This window comes from Arvicanthis niloticus, chromosome X (genome assembly GCF_011762505.2).
Source record: "Arvicanthis niloticus isolate mArvNil1 chromosome X, mArvNil1.pat.X, whole genome shotgun sequence".
In the NCBI taxonomy this organism is placed as follows: Eukaryota; Metazoa; Chordata; class Mammalia; order Rodentia; family Muridae; genus Arvicanthis; species Arvicanthis niloticus.
In genome coordinates, this window is record NC_047679.1 from 63,898,326 (window position 1) to 63,925,647 (window position 27,322).

General features: G+C 33.9%; 1 protein-coding gene across 1 annotated transcript in view; it reads left to right on the forward strand.

The window, feature by feature from the left end:
* Nucleotides 1-27,322, forward strand: part of LOC117694996 (uncharacterized) — a 352,556-nt gene that overhangs the window by 76,449 nt on the left and 248,785 nt on the right. Inside the window, 2 exon segments of the mRNA XM_076918452.1 lie at nucleotides 15,640-15,839; nucleotides 19,201-19,288. Coding sequence (XP_076774567.1) covers nucleotides 15,640-15,839; nucleotides 19,201-19,288 — 288 coding nt within the window.

The following is a 27,322-nucleotide window of genomic DNA, read 5'->3' on the forward strand; positions in this document are numbered from 1 at the left end:
AATATTCATAAGAGGGATTGGTCTGTAGTTCTCTCTCTTTGTTGGGTCTTTGTGAGGCTTAGGTATGAGCGTAATTGTAGCTTCATAGAACAAATTGGGTATTGTTTCTTCTGTTTCTATTTTATGGAATAGTGTGAAGAGAATTGGTGTTAGGTCTCCCTGGAAGGTCTGATAGAATTATGCACTAAAAATATCTGGTCCCAGATTATTTTTGGTGGGGAGACTTTTAATGACAGCTTCTATTTCTTCAGGCATTATGGGACTGTTTAGATGATTTATCTGCTCCTGATTTAATTTTTGTACCTGGTATCTGTCTAGAAAATTGTTCATTTCATTCAAATTTTCCAATTTTGTTGAGTATAGGCCTTTGTAGTAGGATATGATGATTTTTTAAATTTCTTCAGTTTCTGTTGTTATGTCTTCCTTTTCAGTTATGATTTTATTAATTTGGATAATGTCTCTGTGCCCTTTGTTTAGTCTGGCTAAGGGTTTATCTATCTTGTTGAATTTCTAAAAGAACCAGCTCCTGGTTTTGTTGATATTTTGTATAGTTCTTTCTGTTCTACTTGGTTGATTTCAGCTCTGAGTTTGATTATTTCCTGCTTTCTACTCCTCTTGGGTATATTTGCTTCTTTTTATTTTAAAGCTTTCAGGTGTGCTGTCAAGTTGTTAATGTATGCGCTCTCCAGTTTCTTTTTGTAGGTACTTAGAGCTATGAGTTTTCCCCTTAGTACTGCCTTTATGGAGTCCCACAAGTTTTGGTATGTTGTGTCCTCCTTTCATTAAATTCTAAAAAGTCTTTAATTTCTTTCTTTATTTCTTCCTTGACCATACACGTTTCCACGTGTATGTGGGATTTCCATTGTTTTTGTCATTATTAAAAACCAGCCTTAGTCCATGCTGATCTGATAGGGTGCAAGGGATTATTTCAATCTTTTTGTATCTGTTGAGGCCGGTTTTGTGACCAATTTTATGGTCTATTTTGGAGAAGGTACCATGAGGTGCTGAGAAAAAGGTATATTCTTTTGTTTTAGGGTGAAATGTTCTATAGATATCAGTTAAATCCATTTGGTTTATAACTTCTGTTAGTTTCATTGTGTCTCTTTTTAGTTTTTGTTTCCATGATGTGTTCATTGCTGAGAATTGGGTGTTGAAATCCCCCACTATTATTTTGTGAGGTGCAATGTATGACTTGAGCTTTAGTAAATTTTCTTTTATGTATGTGGTTGTCCCTGCATTTGGGGCATAGATGTTCAGAATTGAGAGTTCATCTTGGTACATTTTTCCTTTGATGAGTATGAAGTATCCTTCCTTATCTTTTTTGATTACTTTTGGATGAAAATTGATTTTATTTGATATTAGAATTGCTACTCCAGCTTGTTTCTTGGGACCATTTGCTTGGAAGATTGTTTTCCATCCTTTTACTTTGAGGTAGTGTCTGTCTTTTCACAGAGGTGTGTTTCCTGTATGCAGCAAAATTCTGGGTCTTTTTTTGTATCCAGTCTTATAGTCTATGTCTTTTTATTGGAGAGTTGAGTCCATTGATATTAAGAGATATTAAGGAAAAATAATCATTGCTTCTTGTTATTTTTGTTATTGGAGGTGGAATTATATTTGTGTAGCTAACTTCTTTTGGGGTTGTTGGAAGATTACTTTCTTGTTTTTTCTAGGTTGCAGTTTCCCTCCTTGTGTTGGAACTTTTCCATCAATTATCCTTTGAAGTGCTGGATTTGTGGGAAGATATTGTGTAAATGTGCTTTTGTCATGGAATACCTTGGTTTCTCCATCTATGGTATTTGAGAGTTTTGATGTGTATAGTAGTCTGGCCTGGCATTTGTGTTCTCTTAAGGTCTGTATGGTATCAGTCCAGGATCTTCTTTACTTTGTTTTCTTTCTCTTCTTACTCCTTATTTTGTCATTTTTGTTAATGTTACATAAAGGTATTCACCCTACATAATCTACAGCAGTGGTTGTCTACTTTTCAAGTGCTGCAACCCTTTCAAACAGTTTCTTACATTGAGGTTACTCCAACTATAAAATTATTTTAATTGCTACTTTACAACTGTTACTTTGCTACTGTTATGAATTGTAAATATCTGATCTTCAGGATATCTGATATGTGACCAATGTGAAAGGCCGTGACCCCGTATTGAGATCCACTGATCTAGCATACTCTCTCCTTGGTTTTAACCTTTTCATGCCAGTCTTTTTCTCAGAATTCTTGCAGATAAATCTGATTGTCCTCCTGGTTTTAAGGACCCCTCCTGGTTTTAGTGCCTATTCTTAATGCTAGCTCTTCATTTATTTTTTTCTGCATTCATTTTACTTCACTTCAGGCCATCAATGCCTTTTCTGTTTGCTGAGAACATCAGATTGTATGAATGAAGAGGAAATGAAGCAAGCCATAGTAAAACTTACAATGGCAAAAATAAAAGCAAACTATTAATAGTTGATATTTATTTATAGCTTTATTATTGTAAAATACTAATACATAAATTAAAACTATTCATGTATTAGTGTATGTGTGTGTGTTGCCACACACATAATTTCAGGCTTAAAACTTTGGAGATTGCTTATGATCTGTTGCTCTCTCATCAAAAAATAAAGTTTCCCTGAAGTGGTCAAAATATGTATACATATACCTATATATCTATATCCGTATCTCTATATCTCTATATATTTATACCTATATATTTTTTGAAATACCAAATGAAGTAAAACCATCAAATAAAATTTAAAAACTTTGCTAGAGAAGATGTCATTAAGGTAAATCTAGTTTGTAGAATAATATGTGAATAAGACCCTTCAAAAAGGAATTTATGAGGGAAGACCATCCTGAGTAAAAAGAAATAAAACCTGAGCAAAGGAACTGAGGTTAAAAAATGCCTATGTTTGCCATATTGTGTATTATACCCTTAGCTGTATAGATGCAAGGGAAGATTAGTTGGAGAATCTTTGTGGATGTATGTAATGCTTTGTATCTCCAAGAATAGAAGTTGTGGAGAAGTGTACTATTTTTTGTTTGTTTGTTTTTTGTTTTTTTTCTTTTATTGGATTTTTTAGATTAATTTTTAAATTGGCTATTTTATTTACATTTCAGATGTTATCCCCTTTTCCCATTTCCCCTCTACCCAGAAACCCCCCTATCACATCCCTCTTCTTCCTGCTTCTATGAGGATGTGCCCTCACCCACCCACTCACTCCCACCTCCCTGCCCTTGAATTCCCCCACACTGGAGCATCCAGCCGAGAAGTCTACTTTTAACTTTTAATATAGTGTTCTAATTTTTCAACTCTTTAGTCAAAAGACTAAAAAAAAATGTTTGTCTTCTCTATAAATTATGTAGATCATTTTTTTCATGTTTTGGTTATTTTCACACTTTATGGAAAAGAAATTAAAGCAGTCTTGTTAATTTTGCGACAAGTAAATGGTTAAGCATTTTTTTAAATGACAGAAACACTTTTGTTTATTTTTGTTATATTATGAATAATAAAACATGAGTGAAGGACTGGGAGGATGGCTCAGAAATTCACTCGCCAGCCAGTCAGTGTAGTCAAAATGTTTAGCTCCAGATTGAGTAAGAGTCCCTAGTTCAGAAAAAAAAAATGAAGTGACATCAATTTTTGTCATTTACACATACCTATATAGGTAAGTGCTCAAAGACACACACATACACACCACGTGCACAAACATACCCATACATACATTTATTAAAAATAAATGAATATATAATCAGTGTTGTATTGGTTACAGTGTAAGAATTACACACCTGGAAAAAGCATGCATAATGTTTGTGTATATGTATGCATATTCATGTATGCATGTATGTGTAGAAAACTGGCAAATATTGTACATGCTCCCATCACTAATAGGAGTATAGCATAATTTTGCAAATAATAATGAAATATATAGTTATTATTTACAGGAAATCCATATAGCAAACTAATGCTGTTGCGATATTTCCATTGATTTTGATCTAATGAAGCCAACTTTACTTATAGTTAATGACTGTAATGTTATTGTGAGTTTTTGTGAGCTTTTGATCTAATTAATGAGCAAAAAATATGAAGTCATAAATAGGTGAGATGAAAATTTACTCAGTCACTAATAATGTAAATCAAATTTTTAATCAATTTTTTACAATTCAAAATAATGCTTCACTTTTTGGTATTAATAATAGAAATGTTATTATTTTGAAGTTAAATCTGTCATATTGGTCATATTCATAAATCTGAACAACTAACAAAACAATAAAGATTTAATTTGTCACACTTCTTAATTCTATATAAATACTTTTATGGGTGAATTAAAGCTACCTACATGATAGACTCAGAAAGGAATATAGAAAAACATACCATCATATTAGTATAATAGATGAAAATATATTTTTGTTGTTTCTATGTTTGATTCTTTTTATCTATTTTGTTTGAATTTTATTTTATTTTTATTTTAAATTTTATTTTTATTTCACTTTACATCCACTTCACTGCCTCTATCCCTCCTCTCTTCCCAGTCCCATATCCCCATTGCCCTCTCCCCTTTTTCCTTCCTTTGTGTGCCACCTCAACCTGGAATGTCTAGTCCCAGTAGGTCTAAGCACATCCTCTTCAATTGAGGCCCATCCAAACAGTCGAAATAGGGAGAGCAAGGGGATCCAGTGTAGGGAACGGAGATGAAGACAGCCCCCATTCTACTTGTTAGAGGACCCACATGAATACTAAGCTGCACAAATGTGTCGGGGACCTAGGTCCAGTCCCTATATGCTCCCTGTTTGGTTACCAAGTCTCTGTGAGCCTCTATGATCCCGGGTTAGTTGACTCTGTGGGTCTTCTTGTGGTATTTTTGACCCCCCCCAACTTGCTTACTTCTGTCCCCCACTCATACACAAGATTCCTCAATTTCTGCCTGATGCTTGGCTGTGGGTCTCTGCATCTGCCTTCATCTGTTTCTGGATGTAGACTGTCAGGAGACAGATATGTTAGGTTTCTGTCTGCAAGTATAGCAGAGTATCACTAATAGTGTCAGCTGTTTAGCTCTCTCACATGGAATGGGTTTCAAGTTGGTGCAGTCATTGGTTGGTTGTTCCAAGAATCTCTGCTCCATTTTTATCCCTGGATATCTTGTAGGGAAAACACATTTTGGGTTGAAGGTTTTATGGTGGACTGATGTCCCCTCCTCTCTTCTGGAAATTATCTTAAAACAACAAACAACAGCTAAAAACAATAAAAAAGTGATTAGTTTTGATAATAATATTACCTTTATTTTTGTATGCTCTATTTAATTACATTTATTGTGTGTGTGTGTGTGTGTGCATGTATATGTGTTTGCATGTGTTATGTAGGTTCTTGTATACACAGATGGATGGCACATGTTTGGTATATGCATGAGGATGCCAGAGAAGAACCTCAGGTGTCATTCCTCAAGTGCCATCCCCATTTTGTTTGGGACAAGGTCTCTCACAGGCCTGTAGTTTATGCCACAGAGAACCACCTGTCTCTGCTTCTTTGGGTCTTGAATTTTAAGATTATGCCACACACCCATATTTTATTTTTATATGTACTCTGAGGCTAGAATTCAAGCCCCTGTGTTTGCAAGGTAAGTATTGTGCTGACTGAACTATTTTCTTAGACCTTGAGTTTGTTTATTTTTTAATAATTTAAGAAATTGGTTGTATAAGTTACAATTTCACAGTTTGCCTCTAGCTAGCCAATAAAAGTCTACTTTAGCAGTTGCTAGGGAGTTATTAGTTTCATTGATTAAATAAGACTCTTTAACCAGTACTGGATGTTACTAAGTATTTTAAGGTGTTAAACGACATTAGTCATACACAAGTAAATCAGGATAGAAAAGAAACAATTATAACAATTATGCTGCCAATGTTTCTGCCTGGAGGCAAAGATCTGTGTGTTGGATTTTATGTTTAATGTTTGTTATTTGTGACATTTATTAGCATTTCTCCCTGGGAAACTTCTATTTCTTATAAAATAAATGAACCTCCAAATATTATGGAAGTTAGAAATATCAACCAAATTAACAAATGAAGAAGAAATGTAAAGTGTAGGATAGAGGGGGATTGGTATATGGATATGATGGCAAAGAATCTATCTCAGTAGTAGCCCTGAAACAATTATCTCCAAGTATATTATTTATTATTGTTTAGTAAAAAAATGGTTGCTTACAATATTAATTTATTACTTAGAACTCTAATGCAGATATTCAGTACGACTCTTAGGATAATCTCAAAGTACTTTGAGATAATTATTGCCTTGTTTTTTTATATTGTTGGGAGAATCAAATTCCTTGGGATTACAGAGATTAAAGTACTTTTTCCTTGTTGGTTGTCAGTTGAAACCATTCCCAGATACTGAAGGATGCACACATTATTTGTGTCATAACATCCTTTATCTTCAAAGGCAAGAATAGCTTGCATTTCTCCTATTTTTTAGTCTCTCCTGAGACTTTTTCAGTTTTTGAATGTTCTTTGAAGCATTTTTTTTCTGTTGGGTGTTCCATAAGAACACTAAATAGAATGTCTATGTGGAGGACAGCTCATGGTCTATGTTTGTCTCTTCAGTTTCTCTGAGCCCCTATGAGCTCTGCTTGGTTGAGTCTGTGGGCCATGTTCTGTGGTGCCATTGAACCCTCTGGCTCCTAGAGTTCATTTTTCTCCTCTTCTAATGGGGTTCCACTGGTTCAAGATGTGTGTCTCTGCATCTGTTCAAATCAGCTGCTGATGACAGTTGGGCTAGGCACCAGTCTATGAGTATATCAGAATATCATTAGGAATCATTTCATTGACTTTTTTTTTAGTTGTGTTTGTTTCTATCCAGAGACCTGAGATGTCCTGTCTCTGTTTTTTGGCAATCCAGGCAGTGTGAGGCATGGAATATGGGATCCCTCTTGTGGAGTTAGAATAGTTAGAGCAGTCATTGGTTGGTCACTCCCATGAGTTCCACAACACTATTACCCCAGCATATATTGCAGGCAGAGGAGATTGTAGGTTGCAGGTTTTGTGGCTAGGTTGATGGCACAATCCCACTGCTAGGAACCTTTCTGGTTATAGAATATATCCAGTTCAGACTTTATATTCTCCAGTGCTAGGAGACTTTGCTGAGTCCACTCTTGTGGGTTCCAAGGAGTTTCCAGTGTACTAAGTTTCTACATCGCCTCCCATGTGCTCCTCAATTCATGGTCTCCCAGTATTATTTCTCTCTCTCTTTCTCTCTCACACCACCACATGATCCTTACTGTTACCACCTAACCCCAGTCTACCCATAAAATTTACTATATCTCCTTCCCAGAGAGATCCACATGTCTCTTCTTGAGCCTTCCTTGTTAATTAGCCTCTCTCTGTTTTTGGATTCTAGCAGGATTATCATTTACTTAAAAGATAATGTCCACACATACCATGTTTGCCTTTCTGGTTCTGGGTTACTTCAATCAAAGTGGTATTTTCTATATTTACCCATTTGCTTTCGAATTTCTTTATATTGTTTGTAGCAGCTGAGTAATAAATACTCCATTGGGTAAATGTACCACATTTTTTATCTGTTCTTTGAGGGACATCTAGGTTGCTTACAGTTTCTGGATATTATGAATAAAGGTGCAATGAACATAATTGAACAAGTGCCCTTGTGGTATGGTGGAGTGTCCTTTGGATATATTCTCAGGAATGGTATAGCTGGGTCTTGAGATAGATTAGTTCCACGTTTTCTGTGAAACTGCCGTGTTTTCCATAGTGGCTGTAGAAGTTTGCATTTCAACCAGCAATAGAGGAGTGTTCCCCTTGTTCTACATTCTCTTTATGCCAGCATGAACTGTCACTTTTATTTTTGATCTTAGCCTTACTGACAGGTAAAAGATGGACTCTCAAAGTAGTTTTGGTTTGAATTTCCATGATGGCTAAGGATGTTGGACATTTAAGTGTTTCTCAGACATTTGATATTCCTTTGGTGAATATTCTCTGTTTAGAGCTGTACCCCATTTTAATTGGAATATTTGGTTTTTTGATGTCTAGTTCCTTGAGTTCTTTATATAGTTTGGATATCAGCCCTTTCTCAGATGAAGAATTGGTAAAAATATTTTCCCATTCTCTAGTCTGCCATTTTATCCTGTTGACAGTGTCTTTTTGACTTATAGGAGCTTTTCAATTTCATTAGAACTCATTTATTGATTGCTATTCTTAGTGCCTGAACTATTGATGTTCAGGCTCAGGAAGTTATCACCTGTGCCTCGATGTGTTCAAGGCTATTTCCCACTTTCTCTTCTATTAGATTCAGTTTTTTCTGGTTTTATGTTGAGGTCTTTGATCCACTTGGATTTGAGTTTTATGCAGGGTGATATGGTTCTGTTTCTTTTCTTCTATATGTTGACATCCAGTTTTACCAGCAACATTTATTCAAGATTCTTTTATTCATTGTGTATTGGTGGATTCTTTATCAAAAATCAGGTGTTTATAGGTAAGTGAAATCACATCTTGGACTTTGATTCTATTCCATTGATCAGACTGTCTGTTTTTATGCCATTACCATGCAGTTTTTATTACTAAAACTCTGTAGTATGATTAAAATCAGGGATGGTGATACCTCCAAATGTTCTTTTATTATACAAGTTTGTTTAGCCCTTTCTATGTCTGTAAATAATTGTGTTATAATTTGGTGCACACTGCACAGAATCTGCAGATTGCTTCTGGTAGGATGACAGTTTTTACTATATTAATCATACTGATCCATGAGTATGACAGATCTTTTCATCTTCTGTTCTGTTTCTTTCTTTAGAGACTTGAAGTTTTGTCATATAGGTTGTTCCCTTGTTTTGGTTAAAATTATAACAATATGTTTTATATTATTTGTGGCTATTGTGAAGCGTGTTATTTTCTTTATTTCTCAGCACATTTATCATTTTTATAAAGCAGGACTACTAACTTTCTTTTTAGTGCATCTTATATCCAGCCAGTTCTCTAAAGGTGTTTATCAGCTGTAGGAGTTCCCTGTTATAATTTTTGGGGCTTGGATCTATAAACTATCATATCATCTGTAATAGCAATACTTTGACATTTTACCTTTCCAATTTCTATCTCCTTGATATCCTTTACATGTTTTATTGCCCTAGCTAGAACTTAAGATACTATATAGAATAGATATGGAGAGAGTGGGCAGCCTTTATCTTGTTTCTGATTTTAATGGAATTGCTTTGAGTTTTCTTTTCATTTAATTTGATATTGGCTATTGGCTTGCTGTAATTTTCTTGATTATGTTTAGGTATCTTTGTTGTGTCCTTCATTTCTCCAAGACACTTATCATGAAGGAGTGTAAGAATTTTAAGAGGCATTTTCAGTATCTAATGAGATGACCATGTAATTTTTTTGTCTTTCAGTTTGTTTACATGTTGGATTACATTGATGGATTTTCATATGTTGAACCATTTCTACTTAATGGTTGATGCCTACTTGATTATTGTATATGATATTTTGTTGTGTTCTTGGATGTGGTTTGTGAGTATTTTATTGAGTATTTTTGTACCATTGTTCATGAGGGAAATTGGTACATACATCTCTTTCTTTGTTGAATCTTATGTGGTTTACATATCACGGTGACTGTGGCTTCAAAAAGTAAATTTAGCAGTTTTTTGTCTGTTTCAATTTTGTGAAATAATTTGAAGAGTTATTGCCTTAGTTCTTTGAAAGTCTTGTAGAATTCTGCACTAAAATCATCTGGCCTTGGCCTTTCTTTGGTTGGGAGATTTTAATGACTATATTTCCTTAGGGGTTGTAGGTCTATTTAAATTGTTTGTCTGATCTTATTTTAACTTTGGTAATTGACATCTTTCAAGAAAGTCTTACATTTAGATTTTCCAATTTTCTGGAGTATAGTATTCTAAATTATGACTTAATGATTCCTTGGATTTCTTTCGTGTCTGTTGTTATGTCTCCATTTTCATTTCTGATTTTATTAATTTGGATAGTTTCTCTCCATCTTTTAGTTAGTTTAAGGTAAGGGTTTGGTCTATCTTGTTGATTGTATTCGAAGACCCAACTCTTTGTTTCATTGATTCTTTGTATTGTACTCCTTGTTTCCTTTTTATTGATTTCAGCCCTATGTTTGATTATTTCCTTCCATCTACTCCTCTTGTGTGGGCTTGCTTCTTTGTGTTCTACAACTTTCAGCTGTACTGCTAAGTTGCTACTATGAGATCTCTCATATTTTATGTTGTATGTTGTAGATTCATTTTCATTGAATTCTGGGAAGTCTTTAGTTTCCTTCTTTTATTCTGCCTTGATTCAATAGTGATTTAGTATATAGTTGTTCAGTTTCCATGAGTTTGCAGGCTTTCTTTTATCTCTGTTGTTGTACCCTAGATTTTCTTAAATTTTTTTTGGTTATTTTATTAATTTGCATTTCAAATGTTACCCCCTTCCCAGTTTTCCCTCTGCAAACTCCCTACCCTATCCCTGTTGGGGGCTGACTATTAGCAGAAAGCGGCTATCAGCTTTGCAGCCATCTTGAGCCATATACCCTGACATGAGACTTGGATTACAATAGCCTACAACAGCTGAGCACACTCTGATAATCTTGGTTTAGATACCTTGGGTGTGTGAGATTAAAGGTATGTGAGATTAAAGGTGTGTAACTTAAGAGTGTGACTTAGAAGTGTAGAGATCAGATTTAGAGACAAGACCTAAGGTCATGATTAAAGGTGTGACCAAAAGGCATGGCTTAGAAGTGAGACATATAAAAGACAGAGGAGACAAAGAAGCAGGCACTTGGGAGAGAACTTGGAAGAAGTAACTTGGAATTTGGAGGCAGTAGGAACTAGGAACTAGGAACTCAAGACTTGGGACTTGGACTAAGAAGAGAGACTGAAGAATAAACGGGACTGAAACGCACTCTGTCTGGTCTCCATTCTTCGAGTCTATCCTCACTCTCTCTCTTGCTGAACCCCGACCCGCGGACTGGAGCAGCAGCTTGAGCCGGAATACAGTGGTCGCCCAAACACGGGGCAGCCCGGGCCTCAACATTTTGCTCGGGCCGGGCCGCGACATTTTTGGCCGCCCGAATGTGGGGCTAGTGAGGTTCCCGACATATCCCTTCTCCCCCTGGTTCTATGAGGGTGCTCACCCACCCACCCACTGCCACCTCACTACCCTAGCATTCACCTATGCTGGGGCATTGAGCCTTCATAGGACCAAAGGCCTCCCCTCTTATTGCTGCCAGATGAGGCCATCCTCTGCTACATAGGCAGTTGGAGTCATGGGTCTCTCCATGTGTACTCTTTGGTTGGTGTTTTACTCCCTGGGAGCTCAGGGGGTTCTGGTTGGTTGATATTGTTGTTCTTTCTATGAGATTAGAAACCCCTCCAACTCCTTCAGTCATTTTTCTAACTCCTTCATTGTGCACCCCATGCTCAGTCCAATGGTGTGTTTGTCAGAGCTCTGACAGAGCCTCTCAGAAAACAGCTATATCAGGCTCCTTTTAGCAAGCACTTCTTGGCATCCACAATAGTGTCTGGGTTTGGTGTCTGTATATGGGATGGATCCCTAGGTGTGGCAGTCTCTGGATGACCTTTTCCTTTAGACTCTGCTCCACTCTTTGTCCCTGTATTTACTTTAGACAGGAGCAATTCTGGGCTAAAATTTTGGAGATGGTGGGTGGCACTATTCTTCAACTGGGGAGCCCTGCCTAACCTCTGGATATGGTCTCTACAGGTTCTCCCTCACCTTTGTGGTTAGCTGATATTGTTCTTCCTTTGGGACTGCAATCCCCTTCAGTTCCTTCAGTCCTTCCCTTAGTTCCTCCATTGAGGTCCCCAGGCTCAGTCCTACTCACACTCCAGGCTGTATCTGCATCTGTATTGGTTAGGCTCTAACAGGTCCTCTCAGGAGACAGCTATATCAGGCTCCTGTCAGCAAGCACTTCTTGGCATCACCAATAGTGTCTGGATTTGGTGTGTGCATATGGGATAGATCCCTAGGTGGGGCAGTCTCTGGATGGCCTTTTCTTCAGTGTCTGCTCCACTCTTTATCCTTGTATCTCCTTTAGACAGGAACAATTCTGAGGTAAAATTTTTGAGGTGGGTGGGTGGTCCCATCTATCAACTGGGGGCTGTGCCTAACCTCTGGATATGGCCTCTACAGGTTCTATCTCCCCTTTCTTGGGTATTTCAGTTAATGTCATCATTGTTGGGTCCTGGGAACCTCTTGGATCCCTGGCATCTGGGACTTTCTCTTTTTATTATCTGTACTTACTAACTATAATTCTTCAACTTGGTATTTTGGCAATGTTCCATGGATCTCAAAGTTTTCTACTTCCTTATTTTCTTATATTTATTATTGGCTCAGTGTTATAATTTATCTGTATTGACTCAATGTTATAATTCATATAGCTTCTTCTTCTTGCCTTGGTGTTCTACTTGTTACTTTTTGCATTCCCTTAAGGAGCATTTCCATGCAGTTTTTCATTTTACTTACTAAAATTTTCTTTTATAAAATTTCAAACTGAGTTTTCACTGTTTTTCTTATTTAATTCCTTCTTTATACCTTTATATCAATAAAGGTATTTTATTCAACTAATTATATTGTACTTGATTCCATTCAGGAATTTGTTCATGTTCCTATAATAATCATTCTTTTGAATTATAAATGGTTTCTTTGATCTAAGCACTATCTTGCCATTCATTTTTGTGGAATTGATAATCTATGGAGGTATCATGTTGTCCTGACTTTCATGTTTCTTCATTGGGTTGTGTACATCTTGGACTAGATTATTAGCTGGATTTTTCTGTTTTAACACTTTAGAGACCCATATTACTTAAATTGAACTCTTTAAAAAATTCTGTGGGATTACAGTATCATAGGTTTAAGGTAACCTTGTTCTCTACTAGACTGTAGTTCAGTATCTAAACTCTTAGTCATAATGCTCTTACCATTTGTCTTCCTTTTTAACACAACTCCAATAGAAGAATACTAGCTTCAAACATATTCACAACTGATATTTAAGCTGTGTATGAAAATATAGTAACTCTAAAGCATGCCCTTTGAACTTCAGTACCTTTAGGGGAATAGAGCAATACAGATTAAATCATGTTTATTAAGATAATAGTCATTAAGTGTAGGAATTGAAGGGAACTAAGAAACATAGGGCTAGGTATTTGTATTAGATCAAAAGCAAAAATAGATAAGACAAAAGTAAAAAGAAGGCAGAAACAGGAAACCTGAAGGGAGGAGAAAATATATTTCCATGTGAAATTCGAATGGTGACTTGTCTACAGCTGAACACCCAACAGTCATTTATTTTCATTTTTTAGCATTTTGACCAGTTCTGGGTTTCAATATTTTACCCACTGAAATGAGAAGCTTCTCTGACTAAGGCTGAGAACAGCATTAGGCTATGAGTATAAACATAATCATTTAGAATATAGTTTATCTGTGTTGATTTATGAAACATTTGGTAGATTTGTGTCTAAGACTTGTGACTTCTTCCCACTGAGGCCAGGTAAGGCAGCCCTCTTGGAGAACAGGTAACTCAGTCAGGCTACTGCTTTAGGGAGAGCCTCCATTCTAGTTGTCAGTCATCCCACATGGATACTGAGCTTCACATCTGCTGATTATATGCTGGGGGTCTCTATCCATCCTGTGAGTGTTCTTTGGTTCATGGCTTATTTTCTGAGACCACCAAGGGTCCAGGTTAGTTGACTCTGTTGCTATTTCTATAGGGTTTCTATCCCCTTCAGGGCCTTCAATCCTGCTCCCAGTTCTTCCATACGAGTCCCTGACCTCTGCCTAATGTTTGGCTGTAGCTATCTGCATCTGTTTCAGTAAGCTGCTGGATAGAGCCTCTCAGAGGACAGCCATGCTAGGCTCCTGTCTGCAAACATAACACATTATGACTAATTGTGTCAGGAATTGGTGATTGCCCATGGATGGCTTCCAAGTTGGGCCAGTTATTAGTTGGCCATTTTCTTTAGTCTCTGCTCCATCTTTGTCCCTGCATTTCTTTTTAGACAGGATAAATTTTAGGTCAAATGTGTTTTGAATGGCTCAATGTCCCCATCCTTCCACTGGGGTTCCTGCTGGGCTACAATAGGTGGCCACTTCAGGTTCCATGTCCCCACTGTTAAGCATATAGTCTAAGATCACACTCATTGGCTCCTGGGAGCCTCCCCAATTTCAGGTCTCTGTGACTTCCTAAAGATCTCTCCCACCCTCTATGTCAGGATGTTGTTGTAGATTTCCATCCATTCTCCTTGCCCTCTGGGTTTCTCTTCTGTCTTTCCCAACACCTGCCCCCTACTCCCCTTGCCCTCCTCTCTCCCACCTACTTTCCATCCTCCCTCTGCCTCACATGACGATTTTGTTCCCCCTTCTAAGTTTTATTCAACAGCCTTGCTTGGGCCTTCTTTCTTGTTTAATTTTTTTTTTTTTTTTTTTGGTCTGTGGAGTATAACATGTGTGTTCTGTTCTTTATGGCTAATATCCACCTATCAATGAGTACGCACCATAAATATACTTTTGTATCTGGGTTGCCTCATTCAGGACGATATTTTCTAGTTCTATCCATTTACCTGAAAAATTAAATCTGCTCATATAAAGGAAACTCAGTTGTATGAGATAGATACTGCTTAAATATCTAAGATGTATAAGAGTATTTTAAAGGTTAATGTATATTAAATTGGATTGCTAAAGTGAAAATTTGAATGTGTAACATGATGGGTGATATGTTTGTCAGAAGCTACAACTGAAGAGATTTGTGCCTGATTATTTGGTTTCCTACCAGTCCTGAAAATATGAATTGCATTTAATTGATATTGGATACAGGACTAAATACCTCATAAACATGTTTCTTAAAAATAAAAGATGTCTGATCCTTAGACTTTGAAAGACTAAAAGAGAAATTATTTCAAAACAGATCCAGTCAGCATATTTATTAATGTGCTTTTTATTACTTGGACATTATCTATAGAAATTGAGTTGTTTCCTAAAGTGGAGGCCACATGGATCCATTATTTTAATTCTGTGATTGTTTCTGATAGCTATTTGATGAGGCTTTAGATAACAGTGTGTGTATTCATGCTACTTCAAATCACATTTATGTGATGCATTTAAGTACCAAAACCCAATTAAGAATCTTTTAGTCTGTGTATGTTTAAATTATCAGTTCTCATAATGTTCTACACAGAATTTCTAATGCTTTAACATTAATGGAACTTAAGTATGCCTTTTTCTGTATCTTGGATCTTTCCCAAATCGATATAAAGTATAACATATTGTTGTATGCCCTATCCCCTTAACAAATTATATATTATCAAAAAAATGAATTGGATTCATTTTTTGAATTCATTTTAATGAATTCAGTAGAAGAATTAGTAAGTATTAATTATATTTAAATAATTTTTCACATTCTAAAACTACATCATTATTCCAATGGCTGAGCATTATTATATTCACTCTAGTGATATCTGCCATGGATTATATGACTGTTACTAGAAAAATGTCTAAAGAATGAAAGGTGCTTGATGGTAATTTGCCTCCTTCATATGTTATTTTGGCTAAAATGATATTGATATTGGACCTATTCCATTTTTCTTATATGCTAGAAAAGTTCTGCTTCATTTCTTGTGCCCAAATTCCCACTTTAATTTCAGAATATCAAAAAGATGCCTACCAGATTTGGAAAAGAAAGTGAACAACTTGAGAATGCTATTGACTGTGTTCTTGTCACAATTTCGGAAAGAAGATTGGCACGTAGTCTACATGGTACTATTGAGCAGCCACCTCATAGCATTCTTACAGCTACCCTTGAACTGGTTAATATTGTCAGCATGATATTAAACATTCTGGAAAGGTAATTCCTAATACCTGATGTTTAAAGCCATAACACAAGTTGTATTTTCCCCTTCATTTCTTCTCATAAATCCTAGGTGTGAAATGGATACTATTTCCATGTTTCCTTTCAAAGATATTTGTATACATTTTACTTATGCCATTATTATCTCTGTAAGATGTACAAAATAGTTACATGATTCCCTTTAAATCAATATTTTAGCATCTGACTTTTAAAATTTATTCAACAAAGTACTATTTTTTAAAGAGGTTTCTCTTTGAGTTCTCTTTAGAGATTAAATTACACTCACACTTTCAAAAAAGCAGTCTCTTAGATGTTACACCAAAATTGTAAAGGATAATGTCTGGCCTTTTTGCACCAAAATATTCTTTTTTTGTATTAATTAAATTATGAACTTTTAATTAATATGAGTTAGTCCTGTTTATAAAATCCTGTGTTAATAAGAAAGGGCCAGTTAAATAATAATAATGATTTATAATTTTGTTTAGGTAGTAACTTGTAGTTAAAATATTAGTGTATAGATTTCTATACATTTTTACCAAAAACTATAATCAATTATCTGTTCTATTATAGAAAATTCATCTCACAGATTCCTAAGACGTTTGCTTCCACTAAGTATTATATTTTTCGGATAAGATAAAGAAGGGAGAGAGATAGAAAAGGATCCTTTGTTTTGTTTAACAATGAGCTAAACCAGAAAGAACTACTTTTCTACAACTTTATAATATATGTTCTCTTGCTGAGTTGTTTCTCTTTTGTAACTAATATTTGATTGACAAACTTATTCACATCAATAAAGAATAAAGACAAAATTTTCATAGTAGTTCAAAGAAATTTTAAATAATGTCATGGGAAATTTGACAAATTCAGCAGTTTCTTTTATCTTTTTACATTTGAGCAACTATTTACAAAACAGCTGAAAGAAAGCAAATTCCAGAAGCATACTCAAAAGACAAATATTCTGTCATAAGCTGCACTTAAGGAGAAAATTTTAGAAAATTTTATTAACCATAAAGTTAGCTGTAATATGGAGTAATAGCAAAAGCCCTCCCAAATGCATATAATGTGCTCATTTACCTTTGATAATTCACTACATTCAGTTTGACCATTTTGTCGAAGTAGTCTTACTACAGAGTTCACATTATAGAATCGGTATAAAGTCACATTTTTTACTTTTTTTAGTGAATTTCCAATTTTAAGGGCTTCCTTACTTTCATCAATGAAATCAGTAATATTAAAAGGGTCTTGTCTGACTCTTACCAGTATTTTACAGAAAAAAAAAATGATTTTTACAAAATGGCCTCATCTACCAAGCAATATTTTCAAAATGTAAGAAATCATCTTAGTGTTATCTTTATTCTAACTGAAAATATTAAAGTTTTATACCACCTTTGAATCTTGACTCTGTATAAATTATTAGTAATGATGAAATAAGAGATATTCATGTTGAATGATTAAGTGGAAATAATTGCTGTGATTTATTATAAATTGTTGTTCCTGTCAATGATTCTAAAACAAAACATCGATTATGTAATTAAAAAGTAGTTTTTCATTATTATCTTTTTAAAATGTGATCCATGCTACTTTTGACCTGGCTCAGCGTTTTAAAACCAGTTCAATAAATCAGACCTGATAATTATTTCAACTTTAACAAGGATTTACAACTCATTAATTATTTTGATAATAGAGACAAAACTATTTTGAGAACTGAATTTAATTCAGGAGTTTAAATTATGACATAATTATGAACCAAGGAATAAAATCTGGTTCTCTGACTTTTTCCCACGAATAGTTTCTTATCCTTCTTTTGAAATGCATAACTTTTAATAATAAATTATTTGAATAATTTCAAATGACCAACAATGTATGAAATATTGATTCTGTAAGCATCATAAGCCTATAAGATAGTGCATCATTTTAACAGTGCATTATTAGTAACAAGATATATTTTAAAGTTTATTGTAGAAGTTTTGAGCTCTTAAAAGCAGTGTTAATTGTGATATTATTGGAAACTGTAGACTCTTTTGGTGACACTTATGTCATTATGTTTCTATTTTACATTTAAAATGTGAGTAGTTTCACTGAATTGATGTAGGAAAAAATTATAAAAATTAATTTTGAGGCAACATAGTAATTGAGGACCACTCACGGTGAAAATTAAGATGTACAAAAGAATTACAGAGTTGTTTCCACTTGTTCAAAAGTTTTGGCTCTAAAAATAAATGAGATAAAATTGTTCAAGAATTTTGACCATATTTATCATATCCTGAACAGAGTTACAGTTGATGGATCCTATAGATCCTCACAAAGTAACTTTTACCACATAATTTTATAAGCTCAATTATAGTTGTAGTTAAGGCTTTTAAATAAACTCTATTACAGCTTTTAAGTAAAGAGGTAACTTGAGTCTTTGCCCATGCTATAGTCTTTAAAAATAGGTCTCAAAAATGGCATTTGTTCAAACACCAGTCATTATAATCTCCTAAATATTTAGAAAATTTAGAAAGGATTATACTTTTTTCTTGTTTATTTATAAAGATAACACTTAAGTTCACTAGTTAGAAGATACATAAATTTAGCACTATAATGCTTTGTGTTTTGTACTACAAAGACAACCTAAAATTGTCCATTTTGAAAGACATTTATTGAAGGACTTTTGAATATGTGATCTTACATGTGCAAAGAAAAACAATCTACCACTGAATTACACCTCACCTTATTATACCTATTATTCAGATGAAGTAGAGAATATCCACCCCCAAACGAACAGTATTTTTTCTTTATTTTGGTCATCTCATGGAGGCCTCCCAATAGTAGAAGGTTAAAAGCTATGTTAGATATAAATAAGAAGAACCAACCTTTTCATTAAGCTGTGATATCTTAATTAACTTAAATTCTTTTTATTCATATTCAAAAATGAATACCTAATGCAGTCATTTTTATTTTCAAAGTTCAGCTACTTCTGGATAATATAGTTATTTTTTCTTGACCATTTCCTTTTTCCTTTTTTATTATATTGTCAATCATTTGTATGGTAAGTTAAGAGAAATCAAATATTAAAAGATAACCCACTCAACCTTTAACCTTTATTTCAATAATTTGAACACAGGAACAATTATAACACCTTATTTGTACCATCTTTTCCCCTTTTGGGGTCATAGCAATATCCCATTTATTTGTATCTACTTAAATTTCTTAAGATGCTTCATATAATATTGTGATGTTTTAGAATTTAGCTATTTTTACCTTTTAATCTAAAACTCTATATTTTAAATTATAACTTTCAATTTCCTGAGGAATAAAGATGCTGTATTCAACGAAACTCAGATTGATTGAATCTCTTTATCACCCTTCCTGGCAGGCCACCATTTGATTGCATGTCAGAATTTTCCAGTCTGAAAAATCATCTCATTAACCATATTACATTACTGAAACATTTCTCTGAACAGGTAAGACATAGTTTTGTTGTGCTGTTCTCCATTCATATTCCTGTGCATTTACTTGCCATACCAAGTACTTCACTAACACCTGTAAAAATTGTCTTTTTTAACCACTCCTCATGAGATACACGCCTATATTTTGTTATAATTAGATAGAATATTTAGTAATCACATTGAGTTGAGACCTCAAATCCCTTTTCCATTATATCAGAATTTACCCTCAGTGTTGGATTGTTCTAAATAATGATTGAACTTACTTGAATTCTTCAAAAGGTCATTATTATCTTGTAAGAATCATAGAAACCTGATAATCTAGCATTAAGTATCATTCAATCTTAAAATATCTCTCTCCGTATAATATATATTTCGCTATTATATCTTATATTATATTAAATAATTATTCATTTTTGTTCAAAAATGAATATGAGATAAAATCTTTAATTTTCAAGATTCATCTACTTATGCATAATATAGTTAGTTTATATTTGACCCTTTCCTCCTTTTATTTTTTACACAATTGATCATTTGTACATTTAGAGAAGTAAAATATTAAAAGATAACCAACTCAACCTTTCTCCTTTTTACAATAATTTAAACACAATTTGTTATAAATAATTTCTGTTCAAGTATATGTATATGCATGCCCCTTACATTATAATGTTTTACTCATTTCTCCTTAAATGTTTCATGTTTATTTCACTCAGTGCTAAGATTTTTATCATAATACCTGTTCCACCTAAAATTTATCATCATAGCTACTCTAGTTATTCAAATATGGTCTCTCTTTTAAGGAATATTTGAATCATTCATTTATTCATTCATGTATTCATTCATTTGTATAAACGTTTATTCATTCATCCATCTCTCCAGTAGTCTATCAAACAAATCAAATTCTCTTTTTATAATTCTATTAGCCACTAATTCACATACATTAGGACCAGTATTGAATAAAGATGAAAAGGAAGCAAAAATGAATGAATTAATTTAAAAAATTAATTTATAGAAGATGGACAATGAATTGTTATACTATGGTTAGGTTATTTCAATTTCATAATAATTTGAACCTTATATGTAACAATTCTAGGATTCATAAAATAAAAATAACTAAGATGGTTATTTCATTCAAGGTTTAATAAAATAATAAGATATCAAATAAAATAGTCCAATTATAAAGTTTATATGATATATTAATTGGATTTTAAACCTCCCAAGGCCAAGTTGTTTTTGACATTATTTTATATTAAGACTGTTAGGATAATGTTCATACATATTCAGTGCTATAAAAATGTTTGTTTGTGATGTCAACATGGTGATCTATTCTATGGATCCAGCTATTTATTCTACTAAGACACGAGGAACCCTTGAGCTCAGGAGTTCAAAGCCAACTTCAATAACTTGGTGAGAGCCTGTTTGTGTTTGGGGGTGTTGAATGTGCTAGAAAGCTTCATCAACACTGGTATTTTTCCCATATGTATTTTATTTGTTTCTTATAAATTAGTTAAAAGGTTTGTTACACATGAGAATTTTCAATAATTGTAGCTCATACTTACATTATAGTTAATTTTGGCAAATTTCGTTCTATGATACAACTCTTAAATATATTTTACACATATCTCCTTATCCTTCTTATAAACTTTTTTGCCAAGGTGAAGTTTCTTCTTCAGATGAGAGTAAAGAAAAGATCATTAAATATGCGACTAACTAAGGGACAACTAATTTCTCTATTTTAAAAATACTTATTTTTAATCATGTATACATTTGTACACACACACACACACACACACACACACACACACACCCCAGTACTCACAGAGGCCAGAATTATCAGATCCAGTTGGAGCTAGGGTTGTAGGTTGTTGTGCAGTTACATGATGCAGTTGCTAGAAATTGAACCCAACAAGAAAAACTAGAACTTCTAGAGGGAAATCCTTGTTTGTTGACATTAGAACTATGTTAAAGCAGGGTAGACTTTATAGTCTGAAATGTCATAGATAAGGGAAACTTAGAGGGATAGAACCCATATTTGATACTCCTTTTATCTTATGAGATTATCCATTCCAAATACAAGGCCAAGTAAATGAGAACCTCCAGTTTGACCAGGGTTTTATTTAGTCTTATATAACTAAATGAAAAATGGATTTTATTGGTTAGCCAAGCTTCTAGATTGGAGCAGTAATGGTCTACATGCTAGCTAAATCATAAAAGAACTAACTGATACCAAAAATCAAAGTTTAGCATTTAATTATTGCTATCATTCATTGTATTAAGCTTATCTGCTTCTGTATTAATGAATAAAACCAGAATTAAATTCTCTCCAGAGGAAGATAGCATCAGTATGAGCCTCAATTTATCCTCCTAGCTTCTCATATACAATAGCCAGTGTTAAAGATAAAATAGAAAATGGAAAGGAAATCAGTTAGTTAAAGTTAAGCTTTAAGAGATAAACAATGAAAATGGAGAGAACAATTATTTAAAAGTTATTAGAGAAGGAACTCTTAGTTTCAGCTGATATTTTAAATTTTAGAATTGTCTAATAATCTTTTGATAAGATTTAGTTATACTTAATTTCATTCCCTACAGAATTTGAATTAATGACAAGTATGTAAGTGTTAAGGGAAAAGTGCCCATAGGAATAAACTATATGAATGGGAATCCAGTTAGTAGCTTTTAAGGTGTTCAGGGCTGTTCCTTAAGGAGAAAGACTAGACCTAGGAAGTTTTTCTCATTTTCTTTCTTATTTCCTTTTTTATTTGCAAAGCAAATCTAGTTGTAGAATGATTACCACCCAGAAGCCAAGTTTCTTTATTGTTACCTGGTACTAGGACCATACTATACAGGAAAAGAAAATGATGCCTCCTTTTGAGGGTATTTATGTCAAAGTTATTGCACTTCTTTGGGATACAGCCTAAAGAGATTATGGTTGGAATAGGGATATCTATGACCTATCTACAAGAGGAAGGGAAATGAATCAGTGAAGTAGGCAGTACATGAGGTCAGATATCCCTCAAGCCTCTCAGGCTACACTTTGACCATGGTTAGGTACACATTCCCCTGTATATGATCTTTCTTCTAGGGGAATAGCCCAGAGTCCACCAAATGTACCCACAGTTTCTATGCTTGTGATCTAATAGTGACTAGGCTTTAGGTCACCCTGTTGGATGCCTGTGTTTTCTGATTCTCTTCAAATATGTGCTGTTACCCCAGACATGTTTTGGTTCTGTCCAATATAAATTCTAGACTTGGAAGTTTCTGTCATAAATGGTTTGCCCCCCTTATTTTGTGATACAAACATAATTTTGGATAGTGTTAAAGTTATGGCAACTAAGGCCCTGTCTTAGCATCTAGTAACAGGTAAGACCCAGAGACATGAGACATCACTCCTAACGGTCCATAAGTTCTTTCTTTGTTCAGGGGTCTGGAGTTCATGTAGAGCTTTTAGAGAATCTAATCAATAGGGCAAGGATTTTCATTTACAATTCTTTTATTGAGGAGAAGTCCTAACCTTACAATAACCTGCAAGATGCAAGATTTCATAATGAAAGATTTTCTGGGTTAAACTGGAGAGTAGACATTCTAAAGACCTGAGAATAAAGTTCATCAGAAATATACTGTGAAAAATTATAGAACTTCTCTATGTAGTAGCTAAGGCCACTTGCAAAATTGTTTGTTGGGGGACACACAGTGTTCCTTCAAGACATGAAGAAACAAAATGGTTTCAGAGGGAATTCATAGTAAAAGAAGGCCAGGTTTGTCTTTTTTAAGGTTCTCAGTTGATATCATTCAAGCAACAACTGAAGGAAATAGTCTTTATAAATGCAGCAGATATGGTTGCAGTAAAGATTAAGTTATGGGTTATAAAAGAGCAAAAATTGTGTGTTCATACCTTAGGAGGAGATAGGAACAGGTATTTCAGAGAAAGTAACTAGCAATGAACTTTTAAGAGCAGTGAGAAGATACAGAGCAGGCAGAATGCTGAGGTAGAGAGAAAAAGAGAAGGGAAAGGAAGAGTGGAGCATGAAAGAGAGGAGATGAGATATAGTAGTCTTAGCCATAGGAAGGTCCAACTTGGTTTACTTTGTTGCTAAAGAAAATTGATCCAAGTCACAGTACCAGAAGATAAGGGGGTATCTTGAGTTTCTTCTGGTCTGAAAACAAACAGCACACTCAATTCTCTTGAGACAAATTTGAAGAAGAAACAGTAATAGAATAATCAGTCAAACCATAGATCAGCTGTAGAACATCTATTATCTGTTGTCTTAATGTGATAGACAATAAACAATGTTTTTCTCACCAAAAAAGAATTTAAATAGAATAAGTAAGCAAGGAATAATATACCACTAAGAAACAGTAGGACAATCAGAAACAGCCTTGATCTTGTTAGCCATGGTGTTTCTACTTTTTTTTTTTTTTTACTGTGAGCTATTTCCTTTGTACTTCACCAATAATAGGCATTTCTAGGAAGCTCCAAAGCTCTTTTTATTCATAATTATTCTGTTATAAGTAGATCATGCAAGAATGTATATAGAGATTTCGGTATCCCTGAAGCTGAAGATTTTATTAGCAGAAAGGGTACTGGCTCCCCCCAATATTGGAAATCTTGAATTTGTTTTAGTCCAATATAGCTAGTATAGACTACAAACACGTATTGTTCCTTACATTCTTCTTTATGACTCTAGTTATCTACCACTCTGTATATTTTGAATTCCAGTTGATGTTGACTTTTGTATTTATATTTATGCCCTATTTCAGGGCCTTAAGCTTGCTCATACATTGGGCACCTAATTGTCACTATCTCTAGGAACTAACTTCTAAGAAAATGATAAGTGATTTTCCCAACTCATCCTCTTGAGTGTTGGAATTAAAGTTGTTTACCACTATGTCATGATAAATTTAAGAATTGATCAAACAATTTTTTTCCTTTTTATGGATTTTTCTTTACTAATCTGTATCCCTTGTAATACCATATGAATTTTTAAGGCCTTTGTATTCAAATAAAAAGAGATGAATTAAAATAGGCTTAGTGAGTTAATACATTTTTACTTTTTTCCATCATAATATCATTAACTCTTCCAATCCATTTGAATAAGACAGATTTTTTTCATTTATATAGCTCTTATATAATTTCTTTCAATGATTTTTGCAGTGCTTGTTAAATAAGTCTTAATGTACTTCCTTAATATACTTATTTCTACGTATTTTATGTCCAAAGCTAGATTAAATGGGATATTTTTTGTAACTCAAATGAACACTCAGAATGTTCATTGCTGGTGTATAGAAACAGAAATAATTTTGTATATTGATTTTTATCTTGTAACATTAACGCAAATATTAGTTCAAATAGATGTTTAATTTTTTTGGAATTTCTAATATATACTGGCATGTAGAGATAGTTTAAATTCTTCATGTCCAATCTGTTTGTTTTCTTTTTCTTATACAATTGGTCTCTTTATATCCTTCATGAAATATATTTTCCGAGAAGATTCATAAAAAGTTTAAAATTTTCATTATGTTCAAATTAGGGGAAGTAAATTGTTAGTTCCTTCCTTTAGTTCAGTTCACATATTTAACAAATATTGGGTACCTACTATAATACATCACTGTAGGGAAAAAAATAAAGCTGGGGTACCCAGGGTTCTTCCCGCCATGCTGTGGGTAGTCAGCTGGGAATGCTCTGGGTTCCTCCAGCTGGAAGTTGGGCCTGACCACTCATTAACTAAAAGCCTTTCCCTGGCTCCTCAAGGTTCCTCATGGCGGCGCGGCCCCAACACACAAGGAAGTCCTTGGGTTTCCAAAACCGGTTTATTCACATGGCAGATAGTGGATGGATCTGGATACATACCCCCTAAAACCCAGGGTGGACCTGAGTTGAATAGGGAGGGGAGGAAGGGGGAGGGGCTAGGGAGGAATGTTTAATCAGCTCCACCTCTGGCCTTCAGGTACATCATTAGTATGTAAATCTCTCTAGGGCCTGTTCATGCCCTCCACCTGTGTGATTGAAAGGTGAAGGTGGAATGGAGATTAGACCTCGTGTTAGGCCTGACACATCACTGTAGGAGTCATGACTGTAAATTAAATTTTAATTTATCTTTCAAGAAACTTTCTGGTACTGATATTATTAGATACACTAAAATCTCATTAGTATAAAGCAACCTGCCATGAAATATTTCTGAAAATTTCCAGTTAGTAAATAAACTAAAATCTATTAGGCAAGAATCATAATTTAAGGTTTCTCATAAGTACTTTATATAAAAATAGAACAACACATTTCAAAATTTTATTGTTAAATTAAAACGTTTGATTCTATTGTTTTGTGGTATAAGTAAAATAGTACTAAAATTTTAATGACATTTATCTTAATTGCAGTTCAAAGTTAGTTTTGTCTATCACCAAAATTGTTATCAATTTTTTTCTAACATACGATTATATAGATTAACTATAAGCTTTTTATTAACACAGATTTTACAAAGAATTGATATTATTCCAAAAGCCAAAGTGTTTAATTATGTATATTAATAACTGGAAATAAATTTTCAGAACTTGATTAGATTTTACACTTGACAGCCATTTTAGCATTAAATTACATTGTAAAATAATCACTTCCAAATAAACATTAGATGAAATCTCATTACTTGCATAATTAATAAGTTTTGGAAAATTGATATTTTATTCTCAAGCATATGAAAGTCTCAAAGTGCTTCTAATATTGTAGATTGGGCACAGAAAATGTATCTTCAAGTTTTTGAGGAAACACTTACCTCACTACTTACTCTTAATTTGGTCAACAGTGTGTGTATGTTAGCCATCTTCACATTACTTGTGAGTCAAACAAATATTCCTTTGTAATTTGGATTAAGTTCATTATGCATTTCAGTATCTGAAGTAAAAGTTAATTCCAAGTCACTGCCTAATATCAGTTTTGTAAATAGTACTTTCCATTCAGAAGAACAACAATATTGGCAATGCGTGTAAAAAATGCACAATGAAGCATTACTACTACTGATCTGTCACAACACTATGTCATAGATAAATTTAGGCACTAAGATAGATTTTTAAACAAGAAAAACAAGAATGCAATGTTAATTGATGATTCTCCTGGATTTATAATACATGATAAATGCAAATATTTTCTGTAATAAATTCTTTTTTTGTTTTGTTTTTCGAGACAGGGTTTCTCTGTGTAACCCTGGCTGTCCTGGAATTCACTCTGTAGACCAGGCTGGCTTCGAACTCAGAAATCCGCCTGCCTCTGCCTCCCAAGTGCTGGGATTAAAGGCATGCGCCACCACTGCCAGGCAATAAATTCTTTAAGATGAATAAAAACACAAAAATCAAAGGTTTTAAATAGCCTGTGTTTTCCTAAGCTTGCTAAATTTATCTAATTAAACTGTTTTCTGCCCACAGAATTTTTTTTGCTAACTTCATTTTAACACATCTGAGTTAATTCCTTTTTAAGCCTTATTGAATTAAGTCCTAATTTGAGAACCATGCCTGTTGTTTCATGTAATTGTTCTTCACTTTAAACTCAGCTTTTAGTCGTTATATAAATTTCCACAACTGAACAGTTTTGTAATATCTTTTAACTTACAAGGAGCCAAGAAAAATAGTTGAAGTGATTATACTTATTTCTTTGTTAGCTATTGCCATTGTTCCAAATTTTATTAATTTTTGATCAAATGCTCTGAGCACAATTTTTCACTGCTACATGAGATAATTAACTCTCTAGTTATAAGTAGTTGTTTTTGGTTCTACTACAAATGAGTCATTTACAAATTTACTATAGTTGGAGATACAATTTTATTTTATTTATTTTACTTTTGTTAAGGAATTGCGTTGGGATTAAATATGGCATTAAATTTTCTATTTTACTGTTTTTCCTGTGATTTTAGAATATTTTCATAAGGAATTAAATTTAGCAATATCAACTTTTCTTTGGGCATTAGCATTCCCACCTTTTATGCAAACACACGCGAGCGCACACACACACACACACACACACACACACACAAATTTGGTAACTATCCAAATTCTTCTTTGGTTTAAATG